Source organism: Vicia villosa, linkage group LG5, assembly GCF_029867415.1.
Source record: "Vicia villosa cultivar HV-30 ecotype Madison, WI linkage group LG5, Vvil1.0, whole genome shotgun sequence".
NCBI classification, from domain to species: domain Eukaryota; kingdom Viridiplantae; phylum Streptophyta; class Magnoliopsida; order Fabales; family Fabaceae; genus Vicia; species Vicia villosa.
The window spans coordinates 153,050,031-153,066,451 of record NC_081184.1 but is presented as its reverse complement, the minus strand read 5'-3'; the positions used below and the strand labels follow the sequence as shown (position 1 = coordinate 153,066,451).

General features: G+C 36.0%; 2 protein-coding genes across 2 annotated transcripts; one reads left to right on the top strand and one right to left on the bottom strand.

Moving 5' to 3' along the window:
* Positions 1 to 1,941: 1,941 nt before the first annotated feature.
* LOC131603281 (uncharacterized) lies at positions 1,942 to 2,752 on the bottom strand. Its single transcript, XM_058875582.1, has 2 exons — positions 2,539 to 2,752; positions 1,942 to 2,302 (listed from the first exon to the last, which is right to left on the bottom strand). Exons 1-2 carry the CDS (start codon positions 2,641 to 2,643, stop codon positions 2,216 to 2,218), a joined length of 192 nt encoding a protein of 63 aa, XP_058731565.1. The 5' UTR covers positions 2,644 to 2,752; the 3' UTR covers positions 1,942 to 2,215.
* Positions 2,753 to 8,986: 6,234 nt separating this feature from the next.
* LOC131603278 (protein JINGUBANG) lies at positions 8,987 to 10,796 on the top strand. Its single transcript, XM_058875581.1, has one exon. The coding sequence runs from the start codon at positions 9,363 to 9,365 to the stop codon at positions 10,659 to 10,661; it is 1,299 nt and encodes a 432-aa protein (XP_058731564.1). The 5' UTR covers positions 8,987 to 9,362; the 3' UTR covers positions 10,662 to 10,796.
* The last annotated feature ends 5,625 nt before the right edge of the window (positions 10,797 to 16,421 follow it).

Genomic DNA, 16,421 nt, shown 5'->3' with positions numbered 1-16,421 from the left:
ATATTCTTTTTCCATATTTGATTCCACTAATAAGATATAAAGCTTACTGCATACATAATCGATAAACAACCCAGTAATAACATTAACAATATAAGTAGTAAATCTGACCGTCCAATTTGCTGCTCAAGACAACAAATCCCACCCGCATGAAGTTCGAATCCTAGTGTCAGTGCGGAGTATATCCAGTTTAATTAAACTGCCAAAAGGGGGGTATACTTAGCTGCTAATGACAACTTTTTGTGTTTGCCGATCCCCAAAAGTTGTTTAAAATATAAACAATATCATATCTAAAAGTTGATGACAAAAAGTAGGAAGATAGAAAACATTGACTGACAATTGAAAAATGCATCATACCACAGGCCACATCGTGTGTGAACAGGGAAATGGAAGGATAGAAGTTACTAGTACTACAAAATGACTGCAAACAGAGGCAACATAGGAAGGTCAGAACATTCACTGCAAAACGAAGTGCTCTGCTCAACAAGAAAAGGGCCAATTTTCACCATAAAATAAGTGGCTGGCAATAAGAGCAGCAAACACCCTGTGGGCTTGAGATTGAAGGAAATGGGCAACGGGTGTTTTGTCTGAGATAAAGACCTAAATGGTTCCTAATCCTCAAAGGAGTTCAAAAAATGACATACTGAGAAAAAAGAGGGGGGGAGAATCAGACTTTTGCCACTTACTGGCACAGCAGAGCTATCCTCCCTGACTTGGCTGTGATTTCTATCACTACCCACACAACATAAAAATACAACGCTGAGTTTCCTACAGCAGTCAGGTCGTCAGGACACTTTTCTAAAGTATGATGTCCGCTCTATGCTGCCATTGAGTACTCTCTTTAGAATTTCTAGTATTTTGAACAGCTAAAGCCCAATAGGAGATTTTCTACTTCTATAAGCACTTGCCTATGATTCCAATAATATCTCTCAATACCTTTAGAATGAATCCAGCATGCAAATCATTATGCAGTCACCTACATATTGCAGCTACTGTTAGTATTGTTACATTGTGATTCATCAATATAACCATAGTAAAGGGTTGTGACAGAAACTGATACTGAGCTGGTAATTTGCACAATACAAACACTTTTTTAGTAGTAATTCTAGCCAATGATTCACAACCATAATATTACCCACACAGACATTACAATAATGATAGGAAGATTACAAGGACATAACAAGAACACAAACACACCAAGATTCAAGAGTTTGGTTCTCTCCCCTTCCCAAATGTAGAGTTCGGTCTCTCCCACTAACAACTCAATAACTCCCGAGACAACCCACTATGTCTTGCTCTATTACTATTTATTGAACATTACAGCCTACATAACTAACACAGATAATTAATTAATTATTTAAACATAACTGACAGAAAGATAAAACATAAGTGACCTAAAATAAACTACTTGACAGCAGTATTATCAGATATCCGCCATGGCTGCCCTATGGCAGATATACATGTTGATTATTGGGTACACCGCAAAAATAAATATCAGCCCGTATTGCGGATTTTTCCGCCATAATCCGCTATAACAGTGCGTTAAAGTGCCCGGTATGGCAGTATTTTGGCTCTCCGCCATCCGCCATGGACACCACTGCTTGACAGAATAGAAAATGCTACACTCGGTGTCAGCTCCTAGTAATTCTGAATAGGCTGCCACAGTCAATACATATGTGCTTTGAAACTAATTCTCCTTGCAGGAGTCACGACAACTTCTTTCTAAGGAGGCCTATCAGTCTTATAGTCAAGATGATGTACTATTTAAATACAGTACAAACACTGAGAAGTGTAGGCAAAGCTTATTTTCAAAAAAGCAGCAACAAGTAATAGGCATCATAGCCAGATCAATAGCCCACAAATGCAGAGACTTACATTCTAGCCACTTACCTACTAAGTTGGATTCCAAATCTCATGCTTTCAAAGAAAAATAAAGGTTCTGGATCGACAAAATCAGGCCATATAAACCGTTAAAATTTAGTTCATAACCGGTGAGAAGCACTAATACACAAACAAAGCTAGTATTGTTCTTATCTTACAATTACCGGCAAGTACCCTTTATGGAACAAAATAATATGTAGAAAAAGCAGGAGAAATATCCACTCAATTAAATTTAAAATGCTCTTCCAGTACACGATTTTATTCGAGCATATAACACTGCATTGATAGCAAGAGAAATTACAAAGCAAAGGATAGAAAAATTACAACATGATTCATTTCAATAAGAATCCCTCTGATTGGCTTGCTGTCGCAGTAACTCTTCTCTGACCCTTCTGATCTCCGCTTCCTTCTCCAACCTCTCTTGCTGCATCACATTACGACAGATAAATAATAAATAACATTAAATATTGCTCAAATGTTCATAATGAATACGAATACATCAAATGAAATCTAGGGTTTTCACTTTTTCCCCTTTTCCGAGGGAAGGTAAAATTAGAACAACAAAATAGTGAAATTGAATAATGAAATTGAGAGAAGGTGAATAACAGGAATTGAATTTTGATTTAAAAGATGAAGAGCGAGAAGAAAAGGGGAAAGAACCTTTTCGTCTTGATGAAGAGCGATCCAGACATGGACCTTGTCCATGGATTGCCAGAAAACGAAAGCTGCCAAGGACATGCCGAAGTACGTTGCTACTTTCACCATCTTGGATCCTTTTCTGCTTTCTTCGTTGCTTCGATTCAGTTTCAGAAGAAACAATTTCCTTTTCTTTTCCACTGCTTTGTTAAGATTGGAAGGGAAGACGAATTGTGAAACAGTTTCCTTGGGCTTGAACTTTCAGTAAGGCCCATTTAAAAGGAGAACTCCTTATTCACCCTATATTTTTCCAGTGCACCGCGTGAAATTTCAAAAATACTCCTGGAAATCGGAAATATAGTTTTGGTTCGCACCCTCACACATAATTCATTCATTTTTGAGATTCACCCCATTTTACGTTAAAATTTATTCCGGAAATGCACTTCCGATAAAAAAATCAAAAATGTATTTCCGATTTATAATCATATCTAAGTTTGGGTTGTATGCTCTTTCCTTTTTCACCTTCAATTTTTATCACACTTTTTCTTACTTTCTTTCTTAAAACAATTTGGTGTTTTTGTTTTACTAACAAGTCATTAGTAATGTAAAAACACTAGCATGAGTTTGGTTTCACGTCCTTTCTCGTTAAAATCTCAGCAGAAAACCATTTTACCAAAATATTTTACTCTTTTTTAGGATCGCACCAAAACATTATTAAAAGGTTAGTTGTTGCGTTGTGATGTTTGTGATGCGGGTTTTGAACATTCGATGTTGCATTGTTAAACGTGAATCGGAGCGGTTTGTCGAGCGACTCGTCGTTGTTTTGATTTGAACCAAGTGACGTGATGATGCTGATGGAAGTGTTGCATGAAGCTTGAAGTGGAAAAAGGTGTTGTTGTGCCCCCCTTGTTGTCTTTGATGCTATGATATTGATGATGGGAGATGGTACTTAGTGATGATATACAAAAGCATATCCAAGCCATGTTGTATGCATAGAAACCAGAAATACATTTTTCGGTTTTATATCGGAAGTGTATTTCCGGTTTTACGTAAATGCAACTTAAAAAAAGGTGTGCTTCGGAAATTGTTCCGGGATCGGGATTCTTATAAGGCCATGACCTACCAACAGGCTAGACCCCACACAGGCAGAGGGATCTACCCTACCATAAACCCTACATGCACAAAGGGACCTATCCGACTATAGACCTTAGGGGTGGCCGGGTATGCAAGTCGGGTGTGGTTACAAGTCAAGCCCACTGAGCTACATAACCGGGTACCAAAGGCATCATAAGCATGTAGTTCAGCCGAGAACTGCATATAAGCAGAGGACATGTACTTAATCGGAAGCCAATTATACATCCCATAAGTCCCCGGACCGGGTAGCGTTAACCGACCAGACATAGACGCATAACTCCTTAGGTGGTGGTTACAAACCATTCATGAGGTGGTTACAAGCGTTACAAGGTCATTAGGATACGGTTACGGACGTTACAAGTGATTAATGGACGGTTACATGGGCATTAATCACGACTATTTTGTATGCGCTAAAGGCCTACACTATAAATAGGCCTCAAGATCTCAGACAAAGGATCCAAGTCTTTCATTCCTCATGACTTCTCTCTGCAACATACTCAGAAGAAACTCCATATATCACTTCATAAAGACCGCCAAAGGGGCTCCCGCAAGATGGATAAGCCAGACACCATCTTGGGTCAATACCAGTCACTATGGTGATACCCGAATCCCCAAAGTCAGTCACAAATCATCCTCTCCCTAGGCTTCCCTCGTTTCTGAGGGCAAGCTCTACCTAATCTAGTTTTTTATGCAAGAACAGAAATATATTTCCTGTTTTATATGGGCAAAATCGGAATTACCAAGGATATAGTTGGAAATATGGGGTGGAATAAGAATTTCTCTTTAAATGAACCTAACTCGGCCCATTATTTTTATATGGATTAAATAAACTGTTTTGGGCATAGCTATTTGCACCGCCATTTTTACTTGTGAATAACATTAATTTAGTCTTAAATTAACACTCCCTCCAACTTAATCTTCAAACTATATAAATACAAAAATAACTCTAAAATATATAAAAATTATTTAATTAGATATGTAAACTATTTGAAAGTTTACTAATTCAATTCATGCACTATAATAAGTTTATCATGCCTAAAAGAAAAAGACTCATAGGAAGCAATGTTAAATTCATTAGGGATGCTTGAGTACTATAGTGGCCCCGCACGAAGGAATATTGGGCGAGCATCAGCATCACGCTTAGGTCGTCCATGACTTATTGTAAGACGCCTGAATTGGGTTTGGGTTATCCAGCGTAATTTGCACGGTCCACCAATCCAAGGAACGTGGGTGGTGACGTGGCCATCTACATCAACGTGATATATGGGTCAGTTAAGAAGGAAAACCAAGCCCACCATGATTATAGGAGAAAATGGTTCTCCCTTATGCCATGCTTCTAAATGGAGTGGAAGAATAAACACTCCTGGGTCTAATAATCCAACCCCAAATGCTCTCTATAAATACTTTAATTTTAGAGTTGAAAATTAGGGACCATTAGTTCATTATTCACATAAAAATCACATCTACATGAAATACCTTAATGAACCCTAGATCTACCCCATCAAGGTCGGGGATCTTTAAATTATCACAATCTCACACCACTCCTCTAATATCTTCCTTTGAGAATTTAGCTATAAGGCTATCATTATCCTTTGTACCAATCTTCTTCAATTCAAATTCTCTAAGAGTTGGTTTATTCACATTACAGTCTCTAAACACCTCAAAAAAATATTAATTTTTTTCCTGTTTTATCTCTTGAACTCTTACTAGTTTCGAGCTTTGTGTCTCTATACACAGGATCTCATTATTTTTTCTTCTAATCGCCACACACTGGTGAAAGAATTTTGAATTAGCGTCACCCTTTCGTAACCATCTCAGTCATGAGTTTTTCCATAGTATTCTTTGTACTAACCTTATTAGGAGACAACAATACTACTTCTCATTTGCGTTCCATTTGGTTCACTGTCATTTTTACTCCTTCAATTTTGTCATCTATATTTTCCATATGAATGTTGATTCACTATTTAAGATTGCTCTTGATCAAGTTAAATCTATTTTTCAAAAATATATGCCTCATCCTTTCACATCCAACGATTTCTAGGTTTCTTCCACAAATTTATGATACCCTTCTAACTCTTTCAGCACTCAAACATACGAAAAAGGCTTCGGCCCCAATTCACCTCTTTATCACAAATCATCAGGGGGCAATGATTAGAGAGTCTTTTTTTCAAGCACCACTGAAAAAAATTCGGCCATTGACGCATCCATCCCTCATAAAGGAGGAATTTGTCAGTTCCACTTATAGATGACCCATCCAAGTTAGAACAAGTAAAACGCCTCCCTCTTAACGGTAAATCCACTAGACCAGCCTTTGAAATAAATTCCTGAAATCATGTCATATCTTCTCTTATGAGAAAAATTCCTACTATTTTCCTTTCCGATTCAGATCTTATCGCATCGAAGTCTCCTATCATGCACCACCTTTCCTCCAGATTTGATTTTAGTAACTCGTTTAAATCATTCCAAAACCTCTTTTTTCCACTAGAATCTTATGGGGCATTTACATTCACAATGGTTACTTGTATCCCCTCTGGCCCCCAATATCCTTCCACTCATATGAAGTGCTCACCCCTAATTTTGACTTTTTTCTTGAATGTTCTAGTATTCCACAATTTTAACAACCCCATGATCTCCCTTCTACTATCCTGAAGCTAACCCCATAATTATTATCTCCCCGCATTGTTTCACACATCGACCCTTCCACCTCATCCATAATTATTATCTTACCAGAGACACCTCTTTCCTTTTAACCGCCCCACCTAAACCTCTAATGTTCTAACTCACTATATTCATATCTTCACTAATACTCCAATTCAACTTCACTCCTTACGCACAACTTCACCCTCTAATTCTACCCTCCTCTCTTATATTTTTCGAAGCCTTTTTGTCTATAGCTTCGTTGATAGATAATTTTCCCACCGCTTCTTTTTTATCCCCAGAACTGCGAACCTCGATTTACTTACCAAACTCTCACACTCCTTGTGATATATCCTTTATCTTTCCATGTGAAGCCCATGACTTTAGCTCACTCCCACTAAGGTTAGGATGAGAGCAAGATGATTTTACCTTTTTTTCCTTCCATTGTCTCCCTAGAGATTCGACCCTCGGAAATTTCTTATTTCTTCTCACTTAAGATCTTATTTCTTCTTTCTCTCCCTTCTTTGAAACATGGGTCTAGTGTTGAATCTGTCTTGATATTATTTTCACTTACTTGATTTCCTTTTCCTACTTCTTCTCGAGCCTCTGTATATTCTTCCCCTTCAAGAATCTTCCTATAAGTTGTATTATGAAACCTAACATTCTCCGTTGCATCTTCTACTGCCACATCACCTTCTACGATCACTACCTGCCAAACTTCGTTTTTTAATCTTGTAATTAATGCAAACTCGATACTCGGTTGATCTTGAATTTAAAACGTGCAAGGCTCTGTTATTACCTGTTGACTCATCCCACCTCCTTCCCCACTTATAGAATTTTCATTTCCTTTTTCCACCAATAGACGATCCTTTTTACCACCTACCTCCTTCTGTTGGACTTCCTTATTCGAGTCATAAAAGTCCAGTTGGCTTATATTTCTAACTAATTCCATCTCGACCAACAATTGCATTTAAGGCTCAAATGTAGGAAACTGAGTCAAATTAGATATTCCCACTTTCCCTTATTGGTTGCCCTATTGTTTTCCTTATTTGCAGGGCTCGCCGAATTTTCCTTTTCCATATTCTCTCCTTGAGTCACGTTGTTATTCTCTTTCTTGTTATTGGAGATGAAACAGCTTACGTCTTCCACCGTCAAATCCCTTTCTTATTTTTTTCTAAGGAACGCAAAGGCCTAATAATTATCCATTTCACACAAAAATTCCTTTTGATCTCTACTAGAGCATTGTCCTCTGGTAACATGTCATAATATCCTTGTATTTGTCGTTCTTGTCATCTACTCGACTAGTTTCTCTCTTCTTTTTGTGACTCGCGTAGATATATCCATATTTCTTAGTATGTTTCTCTCACGCACTCTCTCTATTCTTTCTCGTCATTGTGGAGTGTGATGAGCCAACCCAATATAGCGTGATTGTAATGGTCCATTTAAATTCCTAAAATGACAAAACTACAACCTATTTAAAATGAAGAAAGTAGGTAAGGAAAGAACAAAGTTATGGTCATCAAAGTAATATCTAGCCAATTGATTGGACTTAACTAGATTCCATCAATGGAACTTGAGTTTAAGTACAAATTTCAACAATTAGAGAATCTATTCTCCGACATAAACTCTTGAATTAAAACCAAAACTTACCAAAAACTTATTACGACTAGTAGTAGTATACTAAGAAATATTTTGTTAGTAAAATCCCGCCTAAACAATTTTTAAGCACATTTAAGCGCCAAATTACTACTAAAATAGAATACACATTTAAGTGTCAAATTTTAAGTTAAATCCCGCCTAAACAATTTTTAAGCACATTATTTTTTTCTCTCTTTTCAACAAATATTAATATATTAATATTAATTAGTATTTAATATTAATTACTCCACCACTAATTTCTATGTACTTCAACTATTTAATCAACAAAAATCCTTTAAAAAAACTATGGCATGCAATAGGTTTTTAGAATTTGGCAAAGAATAAAATTACTAGTTATTTTTCATGATAAGAAAATACCGTGGGACCGAATAAATGTATTTTTTTTTTTAAGTTGTAGCCAATGCAGTTGCAACTTGCAAGATTATTTCTCAAAAGGCAACCTCCTATTGGCTTCTAAAGTCCCACACAATACTTGCGATATCTTCGATGATTGAATACAGCTAGCCTGACTGATGAAACCGAGAACAACCAGTTAACCGCAAAAACCGTTAATTTATTTTGGAAAAATGCAAGTGTGCAAAATATATGAACAAAAAATGGCAACTTGGATACTGCCTACGATTTCACCCCAAAATAAATAATAAACAAAAACTAGTAAGTGCAAATATCTAAGTGAATCCAGCAAATGCGTATTCTACTCACACGGCACTTCTCTATTAATTTTTGAGTTTCCAACAAATCATCAACCTTTCACATAAAAAAAAAGAAAAATAAAAACAATAAAATGATTTTTTTTTAATTGGCAAATTATGTAATTAGCTTTAGGTGCTTTTTTTCTTTTACCAATATTTATTTGGTGCGTAGCCTAACTCCACTCGTATCTCATACATGTTGAATTAACACACTAGTTTTTAACTTTTAACCTGCTCTAAGTTTTTGACTTAGAATAGCCAAATCACTCTTACAAATTACTACTACTTGTTTAGATACTTTACGGTACTAGTTAAAATTATGATATTTACACCAAAAGTCTTTATATGGTGTAGTATCCTACTCATTATAAACGAGACAAATGTAGTGGAGGATACATCACCAGCAAATTACAAACAAGCCAAAACTGAGCTTTTCCCATCTGTCAAGTAGGCTTTTGAATAATCATCCGGCAAGTTTAATAAATGCTCACTCCATCTCTGTCTCAACCAAATAACAATACAAAGAGAGAAAGATACCCTCGCCCGTCGCATTAAGAAAATAATTAACCTCGGACCCATCGCTCACTTCTTGTCCCCTTATCTGGCTTCTCTCATAACCCCACTCAATTAATCTAAACTTTATTCATCATCTCATTTCACTTTCTAAAAACTATCTATATTTTCTTCCTCGCACCATATCCATATTCTACTCTCATTCAATTCAACATGCGGTTACTTTCATGGCTAGAAACTTGCACCTCCGCCAACTGCGCCACCGCCACCCACAACTCCACCGTCGAACTCCTCCCGTCAAGAAAACATCAACATGCATTTGACTCAAGTACTTCATCTTCTTCGTTATTAACCTCCGATGACAGCACTTCCAGTACTCTTCATAGCAACTACTCCATACAAACACTCCCCTCCGTCCCTTCTCTGCAGAAACTCTCTTCTAACAATCTCAGCAACTTCTCCATCTCTTATCACTGTCTCACCTCCCTCACACCCCACCCTTCTCGCCCTATCACCTCCCTCGCTCTCCAAAACAACCTCCTCTACGCCGCAACAGAAAACCAAATCGACGTCTACGATCGTCACACGTGTACCAATCTCCAGACGTTTAACTCCGAAGCAACTTCCGGCTCCACTAAAACCATCACTTTCTCTAAAGACATGGTTTTCACCACTCACCAAGACTGCAAAATCCGCGTCTGGAAAAACAATCAACACCGCAAGTTAACCACTCTCCCCACCGTCAACGACCGTCTCCGCCGCTTCCTCCTCCCGAAAAACTACGTCACTGTCCGTCGCCATAATAAACGTCTCTGGATAGAACACGCTGACACCGTCACAGACCTCGCCGTCTCTAACGGCGTTATCTACTCCGTTTCGTGGGATAAAACGCTTAAGATATGGAGAGTCTCCGATCTTCGTTGCGTTGAATCAGTCAAAGCTCACGAAGATGCGGTCAACGCGGTTGCAGTTTCTAACGATGGAACCGTCTACACTGGATCATCCGATAGACGAATACGCGTTTGGGCGAAACCAGTTGGAGAAAAAAGACACGTTCTTGTTGCTACCCTAGAGAAGCATAAATCAGCGGTTAATGCTTTGGCGCTAAACGACGACGGTTCGGTGTTGTTTTCGGGTGCATGCGACCGTTCGATATTGGTGTGGGAGAGAGAGGATAGTGCGAATCATATGGTTGTGATTGGGGCTCTGAGAGGGCATCAGAACGCGATACTGTGTTTGATCAACGTCTCTGATTTGTTACTAAGTGGGTCCGCTGATCGGACGGTTAGGATTTGGAAACGAGCTTATGATGGGTCGTTTTGCTGTGTTGGTGTGCTTGATGGGCACCAGAAACCTGTGAAGTCGTTGGCGGCAATTCCGGATGGGGATGATGAAAGTTCAACGAACGGTGTCGTTTCTGTTTTTAGTGGTTCGTTAGATGGTGAGATAAAGGTTTGGCAACTTTCTATTGGGTGTCTGGCTGATCAGGATCAAGATTTTATGATTTCGTAGATTGCTTGTAAAATTAAAGTCACGATAAGGAAAGTAAAAGCTTGATAATAAAAATAGTAGTTACATGATCACATGTATTTATACTTTTTGTGGTATAGGGCAAAGGATCTATAAAATTATAAAGTTCTATTCCAATTTTAGCTGTGAGATTCAATATTTAAAAAAGTTATTTAGGAATGAATCAAGTTTTATAAGAGACATGTGTAACTTTTATTCTTTGGATTAAGGTAACAGGGAGTTTATTTTTTTAATTTATTTATAAAAAAATTTAATCATCATCTTCAACATTTAGTTGAGTCATTTCCACCCGGTTTAAAATTCGGAATCACCATCTTGTGTTCATCATCTTCAATTATATCTCATGAAAAAAATTGAAAATCACAAAATCAATTAATTAATTCACAAAATATATACCGTTGAAACTGAAATTTCATCACGATTTCAAATATGTGTTCAAAATTTCAAAACAAACTGTGAATTTGACAAATCGAAGAAAAAAAGTTGCGTGAAACTCAAACGCAAACACGCTCGATCCGACTTGGTTATGAAGTTTTATGAAAAACTAATTATAGAATCGAGTTCATGGTGAAATTCTACTTTTAATGGTGTACTCATTTGCTAGAACTAGTTAAGAATCATGATTTTGCCATTTTTGTGTTCTTGAGTTCATGAGAGTTCTTGCACAAAAAATCGAAAATCATCAAATCAACGAATTAATTCATAAATTATATACCGTTGGAATCGAAATTTCACCACGATTTCAAATATGTATTCAGAATTGTAAAACAAGCCGTGAAAATCGAAGCAAAAAAGTTGTGTGAAAGTCGAACACAAACACACTTGATTCGGCTTGATTATGAGGTTTTATGAAAAACTAACTATATAATCAAGTTCGTGGTGAAATTTCGCTGGTGTATTCATTTGCTCGAAACAGTTAAGAATCATGATTTTGTTTTTTTTTTGTGTTCTTGAGTTCATGAGAGTTCTTAACATATTTTTTGAATCGCAATAAAAATGAAAAGGAAAATAAATATTTATGGATATACAAGATGAAAATGAAAAATCTGGATTTAGAGGTAGAAGTTGAAGATTAAAGATAAAGATTGAAAATTTTGATCTATCAGGTACACGGAGGTACACAGTAATGATGTGCACTATATAATCCTACCTGGTATTGACTAAGTCAAAATCAGGAAATTCTAAGACAATACTGCTTTTTGATTAGTCAAATTTAGGAATTCACCAAAAAAGTTTTTTTTTGATGACTTCACCTTAGAATTGTCCTATTGAAAATTACTAAGTGATGCAAATGGAGAAAGGAGAAAACTATTGTATAGTATTTCGCTCTATTGAATTTTACATATTTAATATAGATTCAACATCCATTATATAAGATTGGACAAGGAGAATATAAGAAAAATATTATGATCTAACATATTTTATTACTCAAGAGTGAGATCAAACTCGGCTAAACTACAAAATGAATTTTCTATCTTATTTATACATTGCTCTATTCTTAGTTGTTCATCAAGAAGATCAAGGGGTTTAAATCGGCCAAAAAAATTCAAGATGTTTAGCCGTTTTGAAGTCTCAAGAAGTTCAATCTTTTTCATCATGTTTTGTGTTTCCTCTTTCAAATGATGTAAAGCTTACAATAAGCACAAAAACTGCAACATGAATACTAGACTCGTAACCACATAAACAAAAGATTACAATCAACTCTTCAAAATTATACTCTAACCTCTAATAGAGTCAATGTACCATCCATTTTTAAATTGAGTGTTTTAAACAAACCTCACCATCTCCCTTTCACACCAAACCTCATTTTCATTTTGTTTGAAACAAACATTTTATTGGTTTTTAAGAGCAACCTTCTAAATGTTAGACTTCAGGGTTCAATGATGTAGTAGAGCAAGACAACAACACAGCCATGGGAAAATTTTCTTTCGCTGCTGCTTACGTGTTTGTTAAAATTTCTCAATTAGACATCTTTTGTATTGAGTAGGGGAGAAGCAAAATTTTGCAATGGTTTCTACTCAAATAGGGGATTTATATTGTCCATTTCGAGGGTTCCATTGCTGTCCTGATGGTAAGGATGGGAGTAAGGGTATTTTTTGTATGGTGTCTTCTCTAAAGATGTTACACATATATAGTGACAAACAGAAAAATGTCACACGTAATACGATTGAGAATGATCGAGATTTATTTACGGCAGTGAAAGAGTCTTTGAGGGTGGTTGAGCAATGTTTATGTAGAAGGTGTATGAGCTTTCATGCCATGAGTCGACGTGTCATCATCCTAATGGTCTGATTCGTGTCACTCAAGGAACAGGGAAGGTCGAAAGTCTCGTTGTAGGGGTATTGTTAAACCATCCACAACAACAGACTCAGATAACCTCTAAATTACTAAGGAGGTTGTATTGGATACAGAGTTGTTAGAGAGAGTCCTTGTAGTACCTATCTTCATTGTGAAAAGTATACCTCTTAGTTGTCGTTTTGTTTTCTCTCAAGCATTGAAAGATGATTTTTATAAGGTGGTTGTTGATCCAGAATTTATAAGTGATTGGGTTTGATTGTTACCTCTTCCTCTTTATACTTTACAAGTGGTTAAGCCTCAAAATAAGTGGGATCACAAGTTTGGAAATCAGAAGTTCTTGCAACAATGCCATATTTTGGAGTATTTGGCTACTTGGAGAGATACAAATGGTTTTGTCAAGTTAGTTAATAGTGTAACAGGTAGCTCTGAGTAAGATAACGTGGGTCGTTGGGGAGCTCGTATTGAAAAGGAAGATGAAAATATGAGCTCTAATGTCAAGCAATGCCTCTGCAAGGTTGCAGATAGCCATTTCACAATGGATGTGAAGGTGATGAGGTCATCCAGAGTGGCCCCCAATATGGACATACAACAAAGACTTTGGAGGCTAAGCACCCGTACATACCACTTCCCCTCATGCCACTCACCTTGTTCTCCGAAGCTCCCCTAGTGGTTGATGTTGATACTAACTTCAAGTGCATTAAATCCTTTCTCGAAGGGACGTCATGTGGTAGAGATGGTTTATGTGCTCATCATATATTAGACGAACTGGGTGGAGAAGGTTCTGTTGTGGCATGAGTTTGGCAGAATTTGTTGCCTTTGCACCCTTGACGTCGTTATTAAAGCTTGATGGCGGGATATGACCAATTGCCATGGGTTCTATTTAGAGGAGGTTAGTATCCAATATTGCTATGAAAGTGGTCAATAAAGTTGTGGCACATTATTTCAATGACTTTCAGTTTGGGGTTGGGGTGTAGGGTGGCGCTGAGGCCATTTTGCATAATGCCAACAGGGTGTTAAGCAAGCGACACAGTGATGATTCTTTTGTTATGTTCATGGTAGATTTCTTGAATTCTTTCAACATGGTAGATCGATCAGCCTTATTACACGAGGTGAGGGTGTGATGGTCATCTATTTCTTTGTGGGCTGATTTTCGTTATGGCCAAACAGCAAGGTTGTACCTTTAAGATAGACATATAATGTCAGCTAGTGGAGTGCAACAAGGTGACCTGTTAGGGTCGTTCATTTTTTCTCTTGTGTCACACCTACTCATTCATCAAGTTATAGACAATTGTAAGCTTTTTCTTTATGATTGGTATCTTGGTGATGGGACTATTATAGGATATTCACATAAGGTGGCTAAAGCCCTTGACATGATTTGGGAGATAGGTATAAGTTTAGGTCTCACATTGAATATTGGCAAGACTGAGATCTTTTGGCCTTCATGTGATGGTAGTTAGTAAACTTCGTGAGGATTTTTTTTCGTCGGACATTGAGAGGCTGATGTTGGGGATGAAGTTGCTCGAATTTTCATTTTTTATGGAACTTTTTTTTATTTCCTTAATGCTTCTTTTTTTCTTCATGTAGAATAACAAATTGAAACTTTTAGGGAAATTATGCAAGCTGTCAAAGAACAAAAAAAACTTTTTTTTTTCTAATGTGATTATGGTGGGATTGATAAAACTTTAATGTGGAACATATTTTCAACTACTTTGTGTTCTAAACATGATATTGTATTGAATGTAGCATCAAGAAAAATTGCAAGTTTACAGTTACCAGGAGGAAGAACAACACATTCCAAATTAAAGATTCTAGTTCTTTGTCTAGAATCATCTATTTTTAACATTGACAAAAAAATATGACCTTTATAAGCACTTGCAACTAACGAAGCTCTTTATATGGGATGCGACTCCTATGGCAAATACATTTTGTTTTGAAGCTCTTAACAAGTTTTTGAAGGACATCATGATTGGTGACAAAGTTGCATGTAAGAGTACTTTTGGAGAAAAAGTTATAGTTTTTGTCAATGATTTCAGATAAATTATACTTGTTATACCAAGAGGTAGTAAGTATGATATTGTGCATGCAACTATAAATAATTTTTATATTTAGGAATATTGCAGGGTTCTAAATCTAATAAAAAATGTTTGATTACAAAGTGGTTCAAATTCAAGCCTTTATAAAGATATTTATTTGTTCTCAAAATGGATTTTACAAGTAGGTGATGGAAATTTTTTTGAACCAAATGATGGGTATTGTTGAAATTAGTATTTTCCTTAAGAGTTACTAATAACAGATTTTATTTACCCAATTGAAGCGATTGTTACGAGTACTTACCCAAATCTCCTTCAAAACTACAAAAATCTTTATTTCCTGCAAAGTAGGACCATTTCAACATCAACTATTAAAATAATGGATGAGATAAATGAATTCATCACAAATTTTCTTCAAGATAACTATTATTTTTTCATACCTTTATTTTTAAAAGTATCATTATATATATATATTAGTACTTCATTTTTTCATGAAGGTGAGTAAAAGGAGTTTTTGAGTAGTGATTTTATAGAAAAATCAAAAGCTATTGATAACGATGCGTTCGAGCAATTGACACTATAATTCTTGAGTTGCCTAAAAATTTCATGTTTGGCAAACCAGTCGATGAAATTGAAGATTTGCGCAACTATAATGTTGATAAGGAATTTGGACCAATCAGAAGAACTTTGTAATGGTACAAGATTGAAAGTTACTAGGCTAGCCAACCATGTCATAGAAGCAAATATAATTTTAGGTACAAATATTAGAAACACAATTTATATCCTCACAATGTCTCTGTGTTATTATCATTCTCCTTGCCCATTAAAACTTATGAGAAGACGATTCCCTATTATATTTTCATTTGTCATGACAATAAATAAATATAAGGTTTAATCATTAGACTACATGGATTTATACTTGCCAAAAGATATTTTTAGTCACAACATACTCTATGTCGCGATTTCAAGAGTAAAAAATTAAGTTGAATTACAATTTTTTATTCGTTCGTGACAAACACAAAACAACATTATCTAGGTTCAATTTTATTTTGTGTTTTTTGTAATCTATGACATTTCAGCCGTAACTAACACTTCTATTTAAAAATACAACTAATACCCACTTCCATTTTGTAGTGAAACCAATTTTGTATCGACTTCCACAGTGAGATATTATTTCTTTGTTCCAATATTACTTTTGTTATCGTTTTAAAATGTCACAATTGACTCCATGATTTACATTTTCTATAGATCGTAACATGTGTCAAACAACTCTAAATAAATCCTACTATAACATTAAAATGATGAAAATTACAATTGTTTTTTTATATGTTTCATTTAAAAAATAATGCTCAACGCATTATATTTGAGATGTAAACATCATTCATAAGATAATATTAAATTTAATAGGATGCAT

Coding starts and splice junctions, on each gene's coding strand:
- LOC131603281 (XM_058875582.1), bottom strand. CDS start 2,643: ATGGTGAAAGTAGCAACGTACTTCGGCATGTCCTTGGCAGCTTTCGTT. Junction 2,303..2,538: donor CTCTTCATCAAGACGAAAAG/GTTCTTTCCCCT, acceptor AATGTGATGCAG/CAAGAGAGGTTGGAGAAGGA.
- LOC131603278 (XM_058875581.1), top strand. CDS start 9,363: ATGCGGTTACTTTCATGGCTAGAAACTTGCACCTCCGCCAACTGCGCC.